General features: G+C 40.9%; 1 protein-coding gene across 10 annotated transcripts in view; it reads right to left on the bottom strand.

The window, feature by feature from the left end:
• Npas3 (neuronal PAS domain protein 3) overlaps nt 1–22,239 on the bottom strand; it is an 895,400-nt gene that overhangs the window by 243,015 nt on the left and 630,146 nt on the right. For all 10 annotated transcript variants that reach the window (XM_045154346.1, XM_045154347.1, XM_045154348.1 and 7 more), the window contains one exon: nt 16,961–17,050. In XM_045154346.1, the coding sequence (XP_045010281.1) occupies nt 16,961–17,050 (90 nt within the window). The remainder of the gene's footprint in view (nt 1–16,960; nt 17,051–22,239) is intronic.

The following is a 22,239-nucleotide window of genomic DNA, read 5'->3' as shown; positions in this document are numbered from 1 at the left end:
GGCAGAAAAGGACTACAGGTGCTTCAATACACAGAGAAACATTAAAGACAGTTAGACAACCTACCAATTCAAAGAGATGTCTGGCAAAATTACTCATCCTATGGGCTGTGATTTAAGGGCAGCAGGAAAGGATGTAAGGATGGAACTTCAAAGTTAAAAACATTATAGAATGGGGGTGGGGAGACAGGGAACATAAGAGGATAACATGATGGGGATATAACCAATTTGCAACGTGTTCATATATTAAAGTTCCCAATAAGAACTATTTTTAATATTATAGAAAATATCTTCATGGGCTGGAGAGATGGCTTAGTGGTTAAGCACTTGCCTGTGAAGCCTAAGGACCCCGGTTCAAGGCTCGGTTCCCCAGGTCCCACGTTAGCCAGATGCACAAGGGGGCGCACGCATCTGGAGTTCGTTTGCAGTGGCTGGAAGCCCTGGCGTGCCCATTCTCTCTCTCTCCCTCTATCTGTCTTTCTCCCTGTGTCTGTCACTCTCAAATAAATAAATAAAAAATGAAGAACAAAAAAAAAAAAAAAGAAAATATCTTTACTATCTCCTCTTCTTTCTACATAGATTTTTTTAAGCATATATTTTATTTATTTGAGAGAGGGAGAGACAGAAAGAGGCAGTAAGAGAGAGGGAGAGAGAATGAGGACACCAGGGCCTTTAGTCTCTGCTAACAAACTCCACATGCATGCATCACCTTTTTCATCTGGCTTACATAGGTCATAGAGATTCAAACCTGGTTCTGTGGCTTTGCAGGCAAGAACCTTAATGGCTATACCATCTCTCCAGCCCAAAGATATTTTTAAGTCATTAATAAGGGGGCCAATGAATGTGATCTTTGAATGTCAGATTCTGAGTCTCTTGGTGGCCTTGGCCATCAGTTAAAAATGGGAAGGACTACTGTAGCAGACATATCATGGTAGCTAGTGAGCTACATTTAATAACAATGGGTAACTGTGACATTTTGGTCCATACTGGAACCTATAACTACCAACAAAATCCTCCTAGGGTATTTTTTTTTTTTTTATTTTTGAGGTAGGGTCTTGCTCTAGCACAGGCTGATCTGAAATTCACTATGTAGTCTCAGACTGGTCTCAAACTCACAGAGATCCTCCACCTCTTCCTGTCAAATGCTGGGACTAAGGGCATGAGCCACCACACCTGGCTTTCTTCTAGGGTTTTTGCTCAGGCATTATCTCCATCAGTTTAGTAGGAAAGGATTGGCACATCCTGGCATCAGCCCTTGGCTTCCCTTTGCTGCTCTAACTTTTCCATGTGCCTGACGTAGCTGATGCTTTCACATCTGTTCCTCATACCCTATATGACTGGACTAAGGCTGGCGTTCCTAGCAAAGATCTAGTCCTGCTCATGTGGCCTATCAGGGGATAGATGCAGCAAGTACCTTCATAACTGAGTGCTCTCCCTTCCCAGATCCTACCTATACAACCATCTTCCAATATCCTGCCTCAGAAGAGCAAGAATGTGTGCCACCACCTTCTCAGCTTCTTCCTCTTCCCACTGGCAAGCTTATTCTTCAAAAAAGGCATCTCTCAAATCTTTAATGTGTATTTTTCTCTGTGTCCCAACTTCACAACCTGATATTAAGCTCGCCTCAGCTTAAACATGGTCTAACCACCCTTTCTTTCCCTCAGGCTATCTTTTGCTCCCTCACCCCATGCTACTTCATTCTCTTCTTTACCACCAAACGCTGAGAAGAATGGTCATGCTTATTTAATACATTCATGCCTCTTGCCCCTCAACCCACTGCATGGGGGTGGCAGCCTTTGCCATTGATCCTGATGGTACACAAAGCATTGACAATCCTTTCATTGAAGGACGCAATGGCTTCTTCTAGCCTCAGAATAGTGTAGCTTTCAGACCCGTGATGACATTCTGTCTTTGATTTCCTGTTAACAAGTTCTTAGAGTTCTTAAGGAAGAAATGCTCTAGGAACCCTCTTAGGTCAGTTCATCTTCCATGCTGCCTTCCTTTCCTCTGCCTGTGAGGAAGTAGGGATTTTCTCAAGGTTGCTTTCTCAACATCCCTTCTTTCTCCTTGAGTTTAAGTACCCTTGATAATCTCCACTTCCTGTGGATGCAGGTCTCATTTACTCATCAGTCACTTCCCAACCTGGAATGAGGAATCCATCCTCTCTCTTGAATCCGAAGCCTGTTATTTCAACAGCTGTCTTACAAGCTTCTCTACTGCCACATGTCCTGATCCAAACTTAGATCAAAATTGTTCTTCCTTCCTGGGCTTCCACTGGGTCAGTTACCAAGCCTTCAATCTTACCTGCAGGAGGTCTTCCACTTCCACCTCTCTCTTTTTCCACTTGCGTGTCCCACTGTAACACTTTGTATCTTTTCCATGACTGTTCTTCAGTGTTTTAATTGGAGGGTACCCTCTAGCCTCTTTTTCTGTTGGGTTGGATGTTAACATAATTATTTTTCCTGAACCACAGATCTAAAACAGCACCTTTCCTTTTGAAACATTTTATGATCCTCAAGGGTCTAAAGGAAAAAGTCTACTTCCCTAATTTTACAATTTGGCCAGAACCTAACTTATTTCCAGACTTACCTATGGCCATGAAAAATAACTTTTTATACATGCCTGCTCTTTGCCTGGAATACCACCTCCCCCCTTTTCCATATGGAAAATAGACATGATGGCCTGGTCTTAAATATTCACATCTTTGGCAAATCCTGTGCAAAGTTCTCCAGTCACCTACATAAACCTTTGCTGATTCTATGTTTGCAGTAAATCTCTCCATGATATGTGGCACTCAGTATGTGTTAAAAGATTTTGAGATGTACTATATGTAGGGCACTGTATCCTGGCTACCATGTCTAAAGTATCTTTGACACACTCTGTCCTTGTTGGAAGGGACAGTGACTTTATAATCTGTAACTTCAATTTCTAGAAGTTTTGGGCAACTAAAGTCACTGTCACTAAGTTAATTACTGGCTGAAAAGAGTCATGATTGAATACCTATTAGAGAAGTGCAAAGTATCATGGGTACCCTGGGTGTGCACTTTGATTATTGATTACTGGGTCAGTGACCAAGTCTTAGGATATATCTAATAATGATAAATATACTTTTAAAGATATACCTATATAACTTTCCCATGCTTTCAGAAGTTCTTTTCCATGTATGGTTGTGGTGGTTTGAGTCAGGTGTCCCTCATAAACTTAGATGTTCTGGATGCTAGGTTCCCCAGCTGATGGCAATTGGAAATTAATGTTCCTGGAAGCAGTGTATTGTTAGGGGTGGGATTATGGGCATTATAGCCAGTTTCCCCATGCCAGTGTTAGGCATACACTCCTGTTGCTATGGTCCACCTTATGTTGGCCAGGGGGTGATGTCCACCCTCTGCTCATGCCATTGTTTTTCCTGACATCATGGAGCTTCCCCCTGAAGCCTGCTCTTGGTTGGGTGATTTCTACCAGGAATGCGAATCTGACTGCAACAGTAAGTGGTACCGAGGAGTGGAATTGCTACTAGATACCTGACTATGTGGCTTTGGCCTTTTGGAGTTGATTTTCAAGAGGAATGTGGAAGGACTTAAAACCTTGGCCTAAGAGATGCCTTACAGTGCAATAAGTAAGTACAGCTTGGTGGACTATTTTGGTCATAGTTGAAAGACCTGAAATGCAGTAAGAACTATGGACTGTGAGCTGTGGCTTATGAGGGTGAGAAAGAGCTTTCCTTAGACTGGGCTAGCAGTTTGTGTGAGAAACTTGCTCTTATGCCCATATCCTGAGAAGTTGTGCAGGGTTGGTTTGCATAGAAATGAACTGGAGTGAGCAGAGGGATATGGCACAGAGAGAAATCTTTAGGCCGAAACTGCTGCACATTCAGCTGTAATTGAGAGATTACAACCTTTGAGATTGGGCCAGCTCACCTGTACTGGGCCAGCAAAAGTATGTAGACTCTTTTGAAGGGGCCTAAATGCTCAAGAAGTGTCCTATTCTTCAAAGTCTGCTTTATTCACCTCCCCCCCCCCCCCCGCCGTGGATTAACAAATTGGCACCCAACCTGGTATTGTGGAGTATAAGAAATGTTGGAAAGAGTGTCATTGAATTTGCAACAGGGTCTTGTGTTTTGGAAATGGCCATGGGCAGTGTGAAGCAGGTTTGCTGGATGCCTGCATGGAGACACTACGGGGGCCATGAGGATGAACCGTAGGTTGCAGTGGAGACACAGTGGAGCTGCCGGGACCACAAGATGGCTGCTAAGGAAAGCTGCTGGCCCCATATTTTCCAGGACTGTGAATAGCCTAGCTGGAGGGGTGGAATTGGAATTCCAGAGACTTGTTACTTGTTAAAATTAGTGGACTTAGAGATTTGTCACTGGCTAGAGTTGTTAGACTTGGAGCTACAGAGTTTGGTGTTTGCCCTACTTAAATTTTATATTGGTTGAATATTTATTTGCTATGCCCAATGCCATCTTCTGCAGTATGAATGTTTATTCTGTGCCATTATGTGTTTTGAGGGGATTTTTTTTGGTATTATGGCTCAGTTAAAAGACCATTGATTATGGGTGTGTATGAACAATTATTAGGATTTATAAAAACTATGGAAACTTTTGAAGCTGGATGATTGCATTTCATTCTAAATCATGTATGGATCAGTTTATGGGGTCAGGGCAGAATGTGGTGGCTTGAATCAGATGTCCCCCATAAACTTAGGTGTTCTGGATGCTATGTTCCCCAGATGATGGCAATTGGAAATTAATGCTTCTTGGAGGCAGTATATTGTTGGGGACAGGCTTATGGATATTATAGCCAGTTTCCCCATGCCAGTGCTTGACACACTCTCCTGTTGCTATGGTCCATCTTATGTTGGCTAGGAGGTGATGTACCCCTCTGCTCATGCCATCATTTTCCCTGCCATTGTGGAGCTTCCCCTCGAGTGGGTAAGACAAAATAAACCTCTTTTTCCTGGAAGCTGCTCTTGGTTGGGTGATTTCTGTCAGCAATGTGAACCTGACTGCAACAATGGTCATGCAGTGATTACCTGTTTTATGACTCTGAGTACATGCTTAATTGCTCCAACATTCAGTTTCTCTTAATCTATGTAACCTGAATAATTAAAGCTATACACAAGTTACCTAAAATTATCTAGAAGCAGCTGACAATAGTAGTTAATAGTGGGATGAGCTTAATTGTTGGCTTTGCTACTTTCTGGCTGTATGACCATGAGTAAGCTATTTGACATTTCTACCTCAGTTTTCTTATCTATAAAATGGGGCAGTAGTTGTACCTAACAATAATTAAGAGTATAAACTTTAATTGAAGTAATATACTTCGAACAGTATGTAGCCCATATGAAAGTTACTAGTTATTGTTAATTATTAATTGTGAGGCCATACATATGAACAGAAGACCACAGGTCCTAGAGCTACAGACAAGAAAAAGCTTTAAGAAGGTGCAAGTCAATTTGCATATCAGACTACCTCAGAATGATTTAGACTTTTATGTGTTTTTAATGTCTTTCCCATTTTTCACATCCTCAGATGCCTTGTGAAAGGTTTGACAAATGTAATAAATAGGAATTGACTATATTTAAATGCCCAAAGTCAGTAAAATCAGTATGTATTCTTGGAGATGAATTACCCTCGTTAGAAAGAATTAGCCTGTCCTTTGCATGAGCTCAGAATAAAAGGGTAACAACGAGGTTTCTAAAGAACTAAAGCTATTGACATCACTGACCTATAAACATCTCCCCTTCAGCGTGATATACAGCACTCCAGTCCCTTGTTTTTGTATAATTGCCATTACCAAAAGCCTTTCAATTTTGAGTGCTCAAATGAGAGCAATTCATATTTCAGATAATCTGCCAACAAGGAAAACTAATTTCAAAATATTTGATCATAAAAGTTGTCCTCAGCTTCTACAGAGATAATTTAGTCAAATAATATCAGATAATCTGAAAGCAGTCTTAACAGGAAATTGCTAGGAACTCCATCTAAGAGCCTCCATTTGCACTTATATAAATGTACCAAAAGTGTAGGAGACTTTGACAGCCTGCCATATGTGATCTCACTGCATAGCCTACCTACTTTGCCATCAAAGGTACATCCTTTGAAGCTCAGCCAGAATTACTTTGCCCAGTAGATATGCGAGATGTGCCCTTTAAATGCCGTATCATTCCTTTTCTCCTCTGACTAGTTTGGGGCTAGCATCTGCTCAACTAAATTCCTTTGAAGGTTAAAAATAAAATAGTACACTTCTCTGAGGCTCCTTCCCTCATCACTGCTCCAGTGCCCAGGAAAAAAATAATGTCCAGTGTTGTTGAGTGAATGGCAAGAGAGCCCAGACCTTAAAGAAGAAAAGAATGCTGAAATTTTAAATAATACTAAGATGTGGGCTGTTCAAGGTCATTTGCTTGATTCAGAGCAGAGAGAAGACCCACACCAGGTCTGCTAGATCCCAATCCAGGGTTCTTTTTCCTGATTTTCTAAAGACCAACTGAGTAACAGACAAAAAATGAATTCAGCCAGAAACTGACAATAGGAAGCACCACCAGTGGAGTGTCTTTAATTTTTTTTTTTTTTTTTGGTTTTTCGAGGTAGGGTCTCACTCTGGTCCAGGCTGACCTGGAATTAACTCTGTCATCTCAGGGTGGCCTTGAACTCATGGCGATCCTCCTACCTCTGCCTCCCGAGTGCTGGGATTAAAGGCATGCGCCACCACGCCTGGCTAAGTGTGTCTTTAATTTTATAAATTGCAAATGCAAGCTTGGATCTCATCTCCAGGAAGCATTTGTGTTTTAGAAATCCTCAGACTTGGCACTCTCTCCTCAGCACTGCTGACAGTTGTAGTGAGTTACTACTCTGTTGTGACTTTGAAGTTGACGCCCCAAACAGTACAATATTAGTAACATCGTGATGCAGGATTGTCTGTTTTCCCCTCAGCTTGCTAATCTGTTCTTCTTTCATAATTATTTAAAAAGGCACTATCTGATTTCCTGAGTACCACCCCAGGTATTCTCGGTGATAATAAATGGATAAACACATCACACAGTGTCACAGAGTGGTTGTGACATTTTCAAAATCTCTTTGGTTCAACTCTTCAGTGCTTGCCACACCCAAGGTTGCAGATATATACTTTCACTAAAGAGCTGAATGAATCTCAGAGATTGAATGATTTAGTTGCAATTGATAAGGTGCTGAAATGTAGTGGATGGCACAGTTCTTTGTCTTTGCAAATCCCACAATATCAACTGAAATTAAAGAACTGGAAAGTTGTTGTCATCTTTCATGGGCTTGGTGCCATTGACACCTTTTGTTTCCTTGGAATGTGAATCATGCAGCCTCAGTAAGGTGTAGACTTTTCTCATGCATAGTCATGTCAACAGGGCCTCACAAGCATGCAGAACATTTTACCTAACACTTTGAAGGGACACTACTGGAGTGAACATTATGATCAAATCTGTACATTTCATGGAAAAGAGAATCACCTTAGAAATATTATTACCATTCCTATTTTCTGGAAACATTTTTCTGTATCTATTCTTTGCTTAGCCATTCACATTTTGAGCAATTTTTTTTAGCTCCTAATAAATGTCAAGTTTAATTATTAGGAATCTAATGATTGACCTAAGCATCTCAATACAGTAGGATTGAGCATTTTTAAGTTCTGGAACCCATGGGAGAATGACAACCAGAGTTTGTGATACCATTCTTAATGCCTTAGCTCTTTACTAAACAACAGCCAGTTTTCAATCACTTGCATGGCCAAACAAATGGCTAAACAAACAGAAAGCCCAAGCTTCCACAATGCTTCCACCTGGAGAGACAGCCTAAGGGGTAACACACTTCTTAAAGTAAAGTTTGCTTCTGCAAAGCTTGGCCAAAAAATGAAATGGAATTACTGATACTTCCCTGCCACCCAAATGCTGAATTACCAATGTGCTTCTGAAACTTATCAAAGCATACATTTGGTCCAGAGATATGTTGTAGTGCCTTTGTCAAGGCCTTAAATTTCCCCCCAAACATTCAACCTTAAACTCCCTCTTTCCTTCCCAGGGAAAACTTTTTCTGCATACATTTTCTTCCTCTCAAAAAGTTTGCATAGTTATTGAAAGCCGTAGATTTAATCTGCTAGCACATTAAAAATTAATAACGTAGGAGGAAGTTTTCGTCTTGTTATTGAATGTGGTAAATGTGCAATTGTAGGAGAAGACCCCAGAGGAAAACTTGGTTTGCTGGGTTAGCAGACCATTTTGGAAATTATTTATACCAGTAGACAAAAATGCAACAGACACAAAAACCAAATCAGAAAGAAACCAATCGTATCCATTCATATATGAATATTGACTTGTGAATACACATAGAGTTGCATATATACATCAAACACATATTAAATATGGCTGTAGCATTCTCTTTAAAAGTGACAATTTAGAGAAAGAGAGACTCCATTTTTAGACTTGTCCAAATGTGGGAGTGAGGCTCAGAAAGAATAGAAGCCATAGGCATTTGATGCCTAGAACCAGCATAGTTTTCAGTTTATCAGCCTAGTTCTAGAATGTATATAAAAACATGAAGTCAATTTCCTTATTATTTTTCAATAAAAAATGTTCATTCAAATTGTAGCCATGTTATGGTCCTGAAACCATGTCTTCTCATTTAAGTCCTAAACTCTAATATGGATCTAATGTGTGTATATAGAAATGAAATTTGGATTCCCATGAATTTAGCAATTTATGAGTATTAGTATTACTAGTATTAGTTTGCATATATTGTCTACATAAGCACCACATTATGTATAGAAATTACCTTTACTTTCCAACTTAGCATAACAAAATAAGCCATTCAATTAATACCATATAGAAAGTACTGCTTGTCAGGCAAAGAAATGTAAATTGCTTATCAGAAAACGAGGGACATTATACTACCTACACCTGTATGAATAATACATGGGTTAATTCAGAAAACACCACTTCATTATTTAAAAATGAATAAATTACAGGTTTAGTATGATGGCTAACTTTCCCTAATTTTACTTTTGCTCAGTGTTCTACATCAAACATGAATCAGAAAATTTCATTTCATCTGCACAAAAAAAGCAAGCTCACTACTTAGAAAGTCATTTTCTCTTACTCTAGATTCCTTCTTATAAAATGAAGGATACTACAACTTCATTTTTTTCTCTTATTCTTTCAACACCTATGCAGATGGTGAGCTTCTTTAACATTTACCTTTAATAATGACATACCTATCTTGAATTGTCCTGAGAGTCTGGGATCCATTGTAACCACAAAAGCCCCTTTGTCCAAATGTTCCATGTTTGAGCCTCATTACTTGGAAAAATATGTTTACAAGAATGAATACGAATTACACAATTCTCACCTATGATGTCACATATCTATTTCACTAATATTAGTGCACCCTGAAGACCTATAAAATATAAAAAACCAGTCCCATTTGAGGAGTGGTAAGGGTATATAGAGAAAGAAATGCCCCAGTAATAAGAAATTGAATTGGAATTAAAACAAGTACAACATCCCCATGTGGTGCATTTTGGCTGAGCATGAAGTGACAGCCAGCAGATTATTCTACCGATTTCTAATGCTGGAAATTTGGATGGCATTTACTAGCATAACCTTTCAACTCTGAGCACATCAATAGAGGCCGACAGTGGCTTGAAATATGATTCCTTGCAGATAGCATATCCTCATTCATCTGACTGTGCTGCTCCGTGCTCCATTGCACAAACAGCGCCTCACCCACTTCTGAGAGGACACTAATAAAAAAGGCATCAATTTTCAGCTCTAGTACTACTGTGATCTCTTTATATGTTCGACATCCAACATTAAATTAAAATGCTGTTATAAATCCTACTTTCTGAATCTGGAATGAGTGTTGGGTTTTTGTCGCATGAGACTGCAGCAAATCTTGTCAAAAGCAAGGAAGCACGTCTTGTTCACTCAGAATTAATGTTGTGGATGAAAGGAGGAGGTAAAAGGGGTTGAGGATGGTGAACTGAGGGTGTCAGAGGTGGTGGGGACTGGAGCTTCAGGGGGCCATGCCAGGCAGCAGATCTGCTACTTTCAAGAAATAGCTAATCAAGAATTGTGACTTTCAACAAGCGTGTGGCCACCAGATATAAACACTCTCACATGCACACGTCCTTGTACGCCAACAGACAAAAGTCAGCAATAGAAAATTGTCAACTATTCTTCCTTGGATAAAAATACTTTCCAAACATTGGCAGCTCTGAAGAAACCTCATGGATTTCTCAACTCTCTGCTGAGAGGTCTGCCACTGGGATATAAAGGCAAACAGCTCTGAAGGACGTGGTCCTTGGCCTTTATGGAATGGCTGCATAATTTTAACATTGTAAAAGCACGGCTCTCAATCACTGGATGCAAAGCAAACTAATATGTATGAATTAAGACAGAATCATGTTTTGGTGTCACCATTATGAAATGAGAAGGAGAGAAAGCTTTTGTGAGAAACAGGTCAGCTTCTTCCATTCTGTTTCAGGTGAGCTCTGTAGGAATTTTCTACTCTTTCTAATAAAAATAAAAAAAAAAAAAAACCAAAAAACATCCCGGCCTTGAAAGACTATATTGCCTGAGAACCAGGCAAGCCAAATACAATCAGAGCTTCCACAAAGATGCTCTGAGCCAGGCTGCATCCTTTGGCCAGCTCATTCATAATTACGGAGGAAATAAAGAGGCGTGTTTGCCTATTTGGGAGGGCGGGGTGGAAGAGAACGGGGGAAGAGTGAGCAGTTCAATATCTGGATCGAACAGAGGAACTTTTTCCCCCAAGGATCCTGCCGGGAGGAACCTTGACATACACAAAGTCAGTACGCAGACCAAGTTGCCCTGGTGAGAACGATAAGGTCACCCGTGGGATTGCGGAGATTATCTCTGTCAAGCACTTGGACAGCATGCAGTCAAATGATGCATCATGCAGTCATTTTCGGGGGGGAAAATCAATTTCTTCACCAGGTCGCTATTTGCTTTTCAAAGTGCCCTTGTAGGCCTCCACCACCAAGCATTTATCAATTTAAATGTTGTAAATTGATAATGTGCCACCATGCCTTGTACTGTCTCTGAATTATTTTGATACTTATATTTTCTCAATAGTCTCCAAACCTTCAGAGCCTCCACATTCAAAAAGGCATTTTTCTTTGTTGCACCCAGAAGTGATGAACTTTTTATGATTAGTGCAGGAGAAAAATGTAGACATACTGATGGCAGGGGCTGGGGACATTATAAGCTATAGAAAATGATGCAATTTAGGTATGCCTGCTTGGAAGACTTTGGTGGGGGGATAAAGCAGTAGTCACCCTTATTTTGTAAAGGAACCCAGGGATCCTAGTATTGCGCACATTTGAACACTAACTGTAAAACACAACACTTGGCTCCACTGTAGCCTGTCCTCTGTGATGTTGAAATCATCCCACCTCTTCTGTCCTTACATTGCAGCTCTCGAGGACACACTGTGCCACACAAGACTATTAACTTGTAAGGAAAGGTCACATCTCCTTTTGTCACCCCACCAAGGAAGTTATACATAAGGGCTGGATAAATGGCTTAGCGGTTAAGGTGAAGTCTCAGGACCCAGGACTGACTCTCCAGAACCCACATAATCCAAACGCACAAGGTCACACATGCACACAAGGTAGTACAAGCATCTGGAGTTCGACTGCAGTGGCTGAAGGCTCTGGAGTGCCAGTTCTCTCCCTCTCTCTCATCAAATACGTAAAAAAAAATATATATATATATATATACACACATACATACATACATATACATGTACATACCTTTTAAAAGCATAGAAGTGAAAGCATCAACCACATACTAACCTCCACTTGATTTGCATTGAGAAACAGATCATGGGACAGTCTAGGATGCTTGCACTTGGGGAGAGGAAAGAAAGACATGGCACTTGCAAAGCTTCTTTAACCTCCAGTGATTTATTGGCCCTCAGCCAAGTTATCAGGGGAATCTAATTCTTCTTTATTATTCAAATAAACCACACTTGGCACCATGGGCTCCCTTTCAGAATAGCTTCACAAATAGACTGAGCTCTGTCATTTATTTGACCTTGTACTTGTGTGCTGTAGCTGTAATTTTATTTGCCATTCTATAACACAAATGCAGAGAAATCTAAAATATGGAGATGAACAACAGGATGGGGAAAAGAGTTTATGGTAAATATATCTGCATGGATTAAAAATGAAAGCAAATTTAAAATAACCACTGACCCATTTCCACCTTCACCTCTTTTATTTCTTATAGCTGCAGCCACCCTGCCCCTTTCAGCAAATTGCCTTGGAACAAGCCAATTTGTGTGGATCTACCTTCTGGCTGGCTTGCCATCATCAGGAACTATCTCAGGAGGGTGGGACTCAGTACTGGCTAGAGGCTGGCCTTGAGAAGGAGGGTTGATTGCAATACACTGCTGGGGAAACTTCAGCTGGTGGGAAGGGTGCTTTTCCCACATTCGGGTTTGTTCCAGCGGCCATTTTGTTGTAACCAGAACTTGGTTAACCTGGAAACACTTAGGTGTTTTTCAGTATAGTCACCTTTTACCTCACACACAGGAAGATGTTTCTGGAAGCTTTCAATTCATTTTTATCCTCTGGTTAACTGAGACCCATGCTGGCTGTTTCTCACAGCTACAGTGATTTCTTATAAGGGCTTAGAAGAACACTCAGGATCTGAGTATAGATGAAGGAAAATCGATCAGAAAATCACATAGATTCTCAAATAAGCCAGTGCTAGGAGGAGATCTGGATCCCAAAACACAGGGAAATTCAGCACACCCATTATTCAGGAGGAACTCAAGAGATTTACAGTATGTTTGTTTGCCGCATGGATCTTTACAGCCTTGCTATCAATGTGAACTCCATGGAAGCGAATCATTATGTCATAATCTGTTGACATCTAGATTTTCAGATTTCAGTTCCAGAACAACTTTGTTTTCTTGAGAAGCAGTGTTTCCTTAGTTAGGGTGGCTGCTGTATTTCCATTTTTGCTTTAGTTACCAGGAAGCTCACAGCTAAAACTGAACCTTTATTAGACCGCTTACATGCCATTTGTATCAGCATCTGTTTGGGTTTTCTTACTCTGTGGCAACAGATTATCCATTTTAGTTTATCTTTTTCCTTATTCCTTGTTATATTTTTGACATTATTTTAATTGCATATGTTTATTTTAAATCCTTTATGGAAAGAGGAGGTATGAGCCAACACATAAATATTTTGTAAGCTTTAAATCTGATATCTACTAGCAATGCTTTTTATTTACGATGTAATTCCATTCTTGGATTCTCTGGTGATGAAGCCCCTTATGTTTTGAAAGAGATTTCATAAAAGCTGGCTGCCTCCCACTGCTACATGTTCAGTGCTAGGGAAACCATTCTGTTTTCTTTCTTCATTTTCATTTCTGCCAATTCCACTATGTTCAGGGATCAGAGTTGATTCTAACAGCTCTGAATGTCATCACCAGGGACACATCAGTCAATCTCTACAAACCACAATCAGTTTCACTAGGTGGGGCTCTTTCTTTCAGGGGAAGTTGTGAGTAACTGAGGATCATTGCCATGTAAGAGAGCTAGTCGATAGGGACTACTTCTATAGGCTGGACCACACCTTGAATGCGAAATTAAACATCCATCCACCCACTCACCATTGGGTTGGGCCAGGCAAAAGGCACTGCTGAGAATACTTCGGCCTGGTCATTGCTCAGTCAATTCCCATTATCACAACAGTACGAGCACACTTTAAAGAGAGTGGTTGGTTATCACACCCATGGCCCCAACAGAAGATGTGCCTACACTGAGCAGAGTATGAAAGAGGAAGTCTGCTCTGCCATCTCTGTGCCTAGTCTCACCCATGGAGCTAAGTGGATGTTGACCTCCTGAGCTTTCTCATGAACTGAAAAGAATCCAAATTACTTTTAAGTATAAGTCATTTTTAAGCCACTGAATTTACTTATGTGTTGGGAGAAAATAAAAGGTGGGAGAAATGCAGACAAAGCTATGTTGACCCCTGACATACTGATGTGCTCACATCCTCCTCCCCCATTTACCTGGAGGAGTCTTTGCAGATAGTCACACATTTCTATTTAACAAAACTACTTAAAAAGGAGAGGAGGGGCTCTGTGTTCTTGAGTCTGTCAGCGTGTCAGTGCGTGCGCGCATGTGTGTGTGTGTGCTGGCATAACAGCAAAGTTTCACTGAATCCACTGATTCCTTCCTCAGATACAACCTGTGAGTATCTGCCACTCCACACCAGCAAAGATCACTGTTGTGGCTCAGGTACCTTCATTTCTCAGTCAACAGACTCCCATGATTTTGTTGTCTCCATCTCTCTGCAGGACTGAGGTTACAGATGGGTTTGGTCACCCTAGTTTGTTAATAGGTACTGAGGAACTGAACTCAGATAGTCTCAGGCCCTCATGCATAATGTGTTTTTAGCCACTGAGCCATCTCCCTAGCCCATGTACCTTCATTTCTTTACTTGGACTTAGGCTCTTAGAATCGCAGTTTCCTTGGAATCCCTGTCCCAGTTCAACATAGAATTCTCTCCTTATGCACAAAAGCCTATAAACACATATCCTATCAGGTTATTTTCCTATCCTCCAAGAACTGGCCTTAGACTTCCATTTTGAGCTCTGCATACTCTGATATGGGCACCATCCTCCTTCTTTACCCTCATTATTGCTTCCAAATTCAGGGCTCTCCCTGCTTCTCTCCACTTTACCTGTGAAGGCCCAATGCTACCCACATTGCAACACCCTTGGAAGAATGCCAAGCAGGCCACAACCAGGGTCAGAGCCTAGAAGTCAAGACACCAATGACTGGGGCACACTCAAAAGCCATCGCTAGGGTGAGCAGGAGCTAAGTGTGTCGCATGGGCAAGCAGGGGATGATGGCACAGCAGGTGCCAGGCACCGTGTCACTTCTCCACGATCTTTTATTCTGCAGCAACCTCAATGACTTGTTTCTGAGTTTAGGAAAAGATTGTCTTAGTGTCATAGTACAGCAGCAGAGAAATAAACTGCTTTTAAAGAGAACCCAGCACAGGGTTAAAGCCAAATTTTTCTTGAACAGATGATATTTCAGATGGCCACACTATTCCAGATGCATCAATTTCCTTGAAAATCCAATCCATATATGTGCATATGCTGTGCTGGCAGGAAGACTGACTGAAATGGCCAAAACCCAAGAGCTAATATTCTTTTGGCCAGAATAATGCAATTATTATTTTCCTAGCTATCAGTCTAAGCATACAGAGCCATCTGTTATGCAAAGCAAACATACACATCTCAATTACAGAAAATGCAGTTGCCTTGACAGAATTTGGATTACACCACTAACCAGGGCTGTAAAATGTATTTGGAGCTGGTACATAATGGATGCTTTTCAGGAGTTCCCTAATTAGCATTTACCTGCTTAAACTAATTATTCATCCTTTTTCTTTACTGGCTTATTAGACTTTGTTGGATATTCCACATAAAACAGATGAATGTGGGCATCGTGGAACAGCAAGCAGTGACATTCCCAGCCCTACACAGCATTAACAGCATGGGGGCGAACCGATTCCAAAACCCAAGATTCTCAGTACTAGGTCCCAAGAAGATTAAGACAAGGCTTAAAGTCTATTAAAGGCTATTACAAAAGTAGAGATTTCAACAAGATACAAGAGTACTAACACCAAGTTAACATTAACTCAGTTTCGTCCCTTGGTTTGTGGAAGTCCCTGTACTACAGAATTATTCTGCACACTACAATCAAGAGCTTGCATATTCTTCAAGGAAGTGTCCATGATTACAGTCTATGTTTGGTTTCTCAACAGTAAATAATCAAATTTGGCAGCGTCTCTTCTACTTCCCCAGCCTTTCTCAAATGCCAAATCTCTCTCTCCCTATTATTTCCCAATGTCTGTCTTGATTTAGCTGTTACCCAGCAAACTTCCTAACAGCCAAAAGGCTCCTTAGAGCTATGCCAACCTTCGAAGCTGTGAGTCTGGCTGGGACTTGCTTACAAGGAGAGTGAATCTTATCCCCATCTTTAGCTGAGGGGCAACTGAATGAGAGGTAGATTATCCAGTGTGGCAGGTCATCACATACATACAAAATCCTCCTGCCAAGACTAAGTTTTCCTCCTTCCCAACCACCAGATGAAAACAGTCAAACTCAGCTGGAACACCTGTCCTGCCACAAATATCAGATGTACACCACTTTTTATGGAGAGAACATCTGGATAATTAGTTGAACTGCAGACCATACTTCAGGACATTCAGTAGATAGACTGTGCCTTGGAATCCAATGGAACTGAAAGTTTAGACTATCAAAAACTCACATCCAGGACTTTGTTCCTTTTCCCATCATACCCTATTTCCTTTGTTTTCACCCCTGGCAAAAATGTGTGAACAATTACACAGCACATCATGAAAGGCGATCTTCATCTTACTTTATGAAACTGTCTCTCAGCATTAGGAAGCATCTGAAAAGGCTGCAAACAGAGCCGTGCTGGAACCCTCCCTGCAACACATTTTAATGGTCTCTTTCAGCATTTCTTGACTCCAAATGACTCCTGCCATCGTGCCAGCTCCCAGGATAGCACAGGGGACTCCACAAACATCCAGTAATAGGACACAAGGGAAGCACTATTAGTGTGTCCCTCTCCTACCGGGCGCAGAGGTTTCAAAGTTCAAAACAATTGAGGCAAGAAACTTCATTTGCTCTTGATAAATTAATAATGATCCTTATGGGGGTGGGAAGGGGAGCTAAAGTTTTAGAGCACAAGTTTATTCAGAAAGCTTGACACTGACAGGTTTCTCATTGACTTAGAAGAGTTGGGTAGGGGCCACGAAATAATACATTTGATAATCCATGCTAAACAGACTATCTATTGAAGAAGGAAGGAAAGGAGACCGAAGGAATCTTCACATTCACTGCCAAGAATATAAATTGTTCTACTTACTTGAGAGAGGCCTAGGTAGATGGAGACTGTTTCAGAAATATACAAAAATTTTCCTTCTTGATTTAGTGCAAATACAAAGCCATCCAGGGACTGCAGGAAAACAAACAAATACATAGGTTAATACATAGACAATAAGGCAACTGATACAAAGCACCATATTGAATTTGAGGCCTTTTTTCCTTTATGTGTAACAGAAGTCCTAGGACATTTTAGTATTGCATTATACATGAACAAATTAAAGGACTAACAACTACAAGATTTTCTTTATTTCAGGGACTTTGTTGTGTCTATGTCACTTTGATCACGATACATTACATTCATATATAAAGTAAGGCTATGCTGATTTTATGAGACATTGCCTTTATTTTGGGACTCAGTGGTTACTGAGATTAAATCAGCAAGATTCTCTATTAAAGTAGCTGAACAGGAATGGAAAGTTTAATGAAATGAAAGGGGGAAAAACGCTCTTATACGAAAAGCAAGTAAAATCACTACTTGTGAACTAGCATGAGCATCAATAATTTACTAATTAATAAAGGATCATGTCTTCTCCCTTCTCAGTGCCTGCTGTGTTAGAGCAAACAGGAAAAGTCAATGCATTATGGGTGAATATTTATGGGCTGAAACCTTACAGGCTGCAAACCTGTTTGCCAAACTCTGTATTAAAGTTTTGTTGTGATAGACTGAGTTTCTATTTTACCTCCTGGGAACAAAAGAAGAAAGAACATAGAATAAAACGTGGTTGCCCTGTCATCTGGAACTGGAGTCTTGGCCCAACTTTTCAAATGGAAGGTTGTGATTCCAGTTTGATAAATGGAAGAAACCACCATGGAATCCTACTGCAATATACCACTCAAATGGGGAAAACGTCTGTGTCAAGTTCTTGCAGTCCAAATGTATGTTATGCCCTCCATCACCCTCACATCTTTTGTTTTACATTATTTATTTTTTTAAACAAGCACTGTTTGCACAGGAAAGGAAGTTTTAAATCTTAGTGATGTTAACAAAGGCTGAATTTACAGGAAACCTATGTTTGGAACAAGGTATGTGAAACATAATTCATGGAATACTTTAAAAATTAATTAATTAATTAACATTAAGAGAGAGATAGAGAATGGGCACGCCAGGGCCTCTTGCCACTGCAAACAAACAACGTGTGAATCACCTTGTGCATCTGGCTTACATCAGCACTAGGGAATTGAACTTGGGTCCTTAGGCTTCACAGACAAATGCCTTTACCACTAAGCAATCTCTCCAACCCAGTGACATGCTTTTAGAACTATAGAAAATTGGAAGAAGTGTGTAAAATTCAGATAGGAATATATACTCTTCAAATCTTAGCAATAATTTTAGTCTCTTTAAATACTGAAAACTAAATCTTGTATATATATTCAAATGCTATGGTTTAAATGTGTCCCTCAAGGTTCATGCATTGGAAATGTAATCCCTAATGGGACAGTGTTGTGTGCTGGGACCTTTAAAGAGTGATTAGGTAGGGGGCCTGCCTTTATGAATACACTTAGGCTGTTTGTGCTGGAGATGGGTCCTGTTCTTAGGAGTGGCTTCCCTGAGAACAACTTCAGCCCCTTTTCCTGCCTTCCCTCTCCAGTACTTTCTCACCCTTCTTCCTTAAAATGATACAGCAAGAGGGTCCTGGCTAGATGTGGAGCCCTTGACCTTGGACTCCACAGCCTCCAGCACTGTGAGAAATCTCTGGTCTTTATAAATTATCCAGTCTTAACTATGATATAGACATGTATTATAGTAAAGTCACTTCCACAGGAGGCCACCTAATTACCTCTGGTCTGCAGATTCCCCTGGAAACAGGTTGGATACATAGACTCTCCTTGCCATTGACAAACTGCCTGATCTCCAGAGCCTAGTCAGGTGAGCCCTTCCAATGAGAGTGATACCTGTTCACTCAGTCTTCCTGCACATTGGCTCTAGATATGCTGAGTCAAGCACTATCCCTGTACCTGAAATTAGCCTGCAAGGAAACAAGGCTCCTCCCCACACTTTCTTAGTATGTCCTTACCTTACACAAGATGTCTCTTGAGGATTAGGATCCTTCCCTTTTGCCTTTCCCCAGGAAGATTTCTTATTCATTCTAACAACTACAGAGAACCAAGTAAGCCACTTTTTTTCAAACATAGCCTGCCACAGTTGAGTCAGAGGATGACAGAGACAGATGACAGGAGAATTTCCAGAGCAGCCAACTAGAAGGCTGGTTTGGAGCAGTGAGGACTGATGGAGGGCCTGGAGAGAAAAACCTTCATTTTACAAATGAATTAAACTGAGGCACAGAGGTGCTTCATAGCTGGGTAGCAGCATCACCAGCTAATGGTAGTGTCAGGATTAAATCGTTCTCACTCTCATGATATTACAAAAGTCTTTATAGCTCTATATGGACCTGGTTAACTTATCTGAGGTCCCAGCTGATGGTGACTAAATTTAGCAAGTGAAATTCCATTCTCACTACTGAGACTGAATTTCTCAATGGTGGGTTATAGCTTACTGATCTTTGTCTCCTGTCGTGAAGGGCTCCATCCAGACCTACTGAATCTAGCTTCACCTCTTCTCAAGGCTCCTCCCTGTATGTCACACATTGCAAGATGACTAAAAGGTATGGAAATTACTATCCCAAAGAGCACTGTTGGAGTTTAATTAGAATATTTGCCCATTTAGTTGCCATGATTTCTGTTATGGTCTTGGGCATGTTCTTATTCTTACAATATCAGGATCAGAGTGATTTCCTGCCTCTCTCACTCCTCCTTTTCTTCTTCCTCCTCTTTCTTTCTCCTCCATCTTCCCCCTTCCTTCCTCCCTCCTGTCCTACCTTCCTTCTTTCTTTCGAGACAGAGTCTCAAGTAGCTCAGGCTGGCCTCAAACTCACTATGTAGCCAAGGATAATCTTGAACTTCTGATCCTTTTGGCTCCACCTGAGCTGAATCACAGTCATGCATTGCTATGCCTGGTTTTAGAGGTTTTATGTTTAGAGGTTTTATGTGTTGAGGATTCAGCTCAGGGCTTTGTGGATACATCTAACAACTGAACTATATCTCCAGCCCCTGTGTAGTTCTATTTGTTTACATGCTCTGAGCCTAGTCAGGTGTGCCCTTCCAGTAACAGTAATACCTGCTCACTCACTCTTCTTTCACTGGCCTTCCTGAAGAGACGAGTAACTGCCATGTCCACACAGCCTTTGCATTCTCGGGGGACTGTGCCTTTTTTTAAAAAATTTTTATTTTATTTATTTATTTGAGAGCGACAGACACAGAGAGAAAGACAGATAGAGGGAGAGAGAATGGGCGCACCAGGGCTTCCAGCCTCTGCAAGCGAACTCCAGATGTGTGCGCCCCCTTGTGCATCTGGCTAACGTGGGACCTGGGGAACCGAGCCTTGAACCGGGGTCCTTAGGCTTCACAGGCAAGCACTTAACCGCTAAGCCATCTCTCCAGCCCAACTGTGCCTTTTATACTAGGTTTCAAACCTAGAAGAGGTATCAGCTCCCCTGCAGGGGGCAGAAACATCTAGAGGCTAACCATGGGATGTTAATAAGCACACCATCTAACAACTGCCCAGTGCTGTCTGGCAAAATCGAGGCTCTGACACATGTTTCAACTTCCTGAGGAGAACAAAATGAGCTTATATCTACATGACACAGAGATATCCATCCACTCAGTTCAATTAAAAATGACAGCCTTTGTAGGAGGGGCAAACACTCATTAGATTAGTTGTTGGTCAAAATAGAGGTTCACATACCTAGTTAATTAAGTATCTTTTCACTTGCACTTATGATTTTGGGTCAACTCTACCTTTAATTTGGGATACATGCCCATAACTACCCTTCAGCTACAGAACAGGAAGTGAGCTCAGATCAACAGCTGATTAGCAAGCTACTAGACACAAAGCCATTCTCTTCTGTCTCAAGGCCGCCCCTGCCTTTAGTTAGCTGTGTTCTACTTCTGAGAGGAGTTTGAAGACTAGCATCAGTATTGGTCTAATTTGGAAGTCCCAGTTTAAAGAGAGGGGAGGAGGAAGGAAACATTCAATCAGTAGTCTTGGAAACCAAACGTGATTAATCTGAAAGTTCTGTGGAATTTTTTAAAATTTTGAATTGAGAAAGCTATTATACACTGTGCTGTTCAATCACTGCAAGCTACTTACAAAAAAAAAAAAAAAAAAAAAAAATTCCCCCAAACTGCCCACTGTTTTCAACAGGCACCAATTAAGATTCCAGGGTCAAAGGGTTAATTACATCTTCTTACCCACTATGTAGAATTTTCTGATTATTAACTAAGGTTGGATTAAGATGAAAAGGAGCCTACACAAATGTTAACGCTAGTCCCTCCTCGAGAAGATTTACTGTAAAGCCGTGCTGAAATCTATCTGCTTTCCTCAAAGCAGATGGAGAACAGCATCTCAGAAGAAACAGTAAAACTGACGTTTTAAAGACACGCAAGCATCTGATTTATCAAGACAGTTTTCTTATTACTGAAAACAGTTCCTGGCCATGCAGACAGGGGAGATAGGAGACTTCCTTTGTCACATTCCAGTGAGTCAAGGAGGCAGACACACGAGGAGTGAGGCATGGACGCAGGAGTCAGGAGCTTCAGCGGCTCGGATAATCATGCCTGTAATTATAATTTATATCCCCTGACATCCACGTAACATATAAAGTGTATGGCACAGTTTCTTAACCCCAAAAGCTGGATGCCTCTCACAGTGTTTATCAAATGATGAGGTTATTTCCTCGCAGGGTATGAAACTAACTACAGCTTCATGATTGAGGGTATACTAATGTTTAATGCATTGTGCTAAATGGATTTATATTTGTCAGAGGAGTTTTGTCTCTGCTTTCCTCTTTATGCATATTCTACTGCAGCCCAATTTCTCAGAGTGAAATCTTACTACAGTGCCATTATAAGGACAATTCTCATGTATATAGCCACTGTGAAATTAGTGCTTTGTTTGTCTACATTCCTATGCAGAAGTGGGGGGACACCCTAAACTCCTTTCCTATGACCTAACTCCAGTTAGAGAGAAGAATTACCAGTAGGGTAGGTTATTTTAATGACAGATTATTTTAAACTAAGCCTTCACCATCTGTTCCACCCCCTAATTATGAATGCAAAAAGAACATATTTCACAATTACATCAGTAAAAAAAGTAAGCTACACATGATTTAAATGCATGCAAGTGCTCCTGTCCAATGCATCATGCATCTGGGATGCTCCTCTGATTCTCCTCTGACTGCAGAGCAAAAATTCACAAGCAAC

Source organism: Jaculus jaculus, chromosome 7 (genome assembly GCF_020740685.1).
Source record: "Jaculus jaculus isolate mJacJac1 chromosome 7, mJacJac1.mat.Y.cur, whole genome shotgun sequence".
Lineage (NCBI taxonomy): Eukaryota > Metazoa > Chordata > Mammalia > Rodentia > Dipodidae > Jaculus > Jaculus jaculus.
The sequence above is the reverse complement of the archived record's forward strand: the minus strand, read 5'-3'. Positions and strand labels throughout refer to the sequence as shown.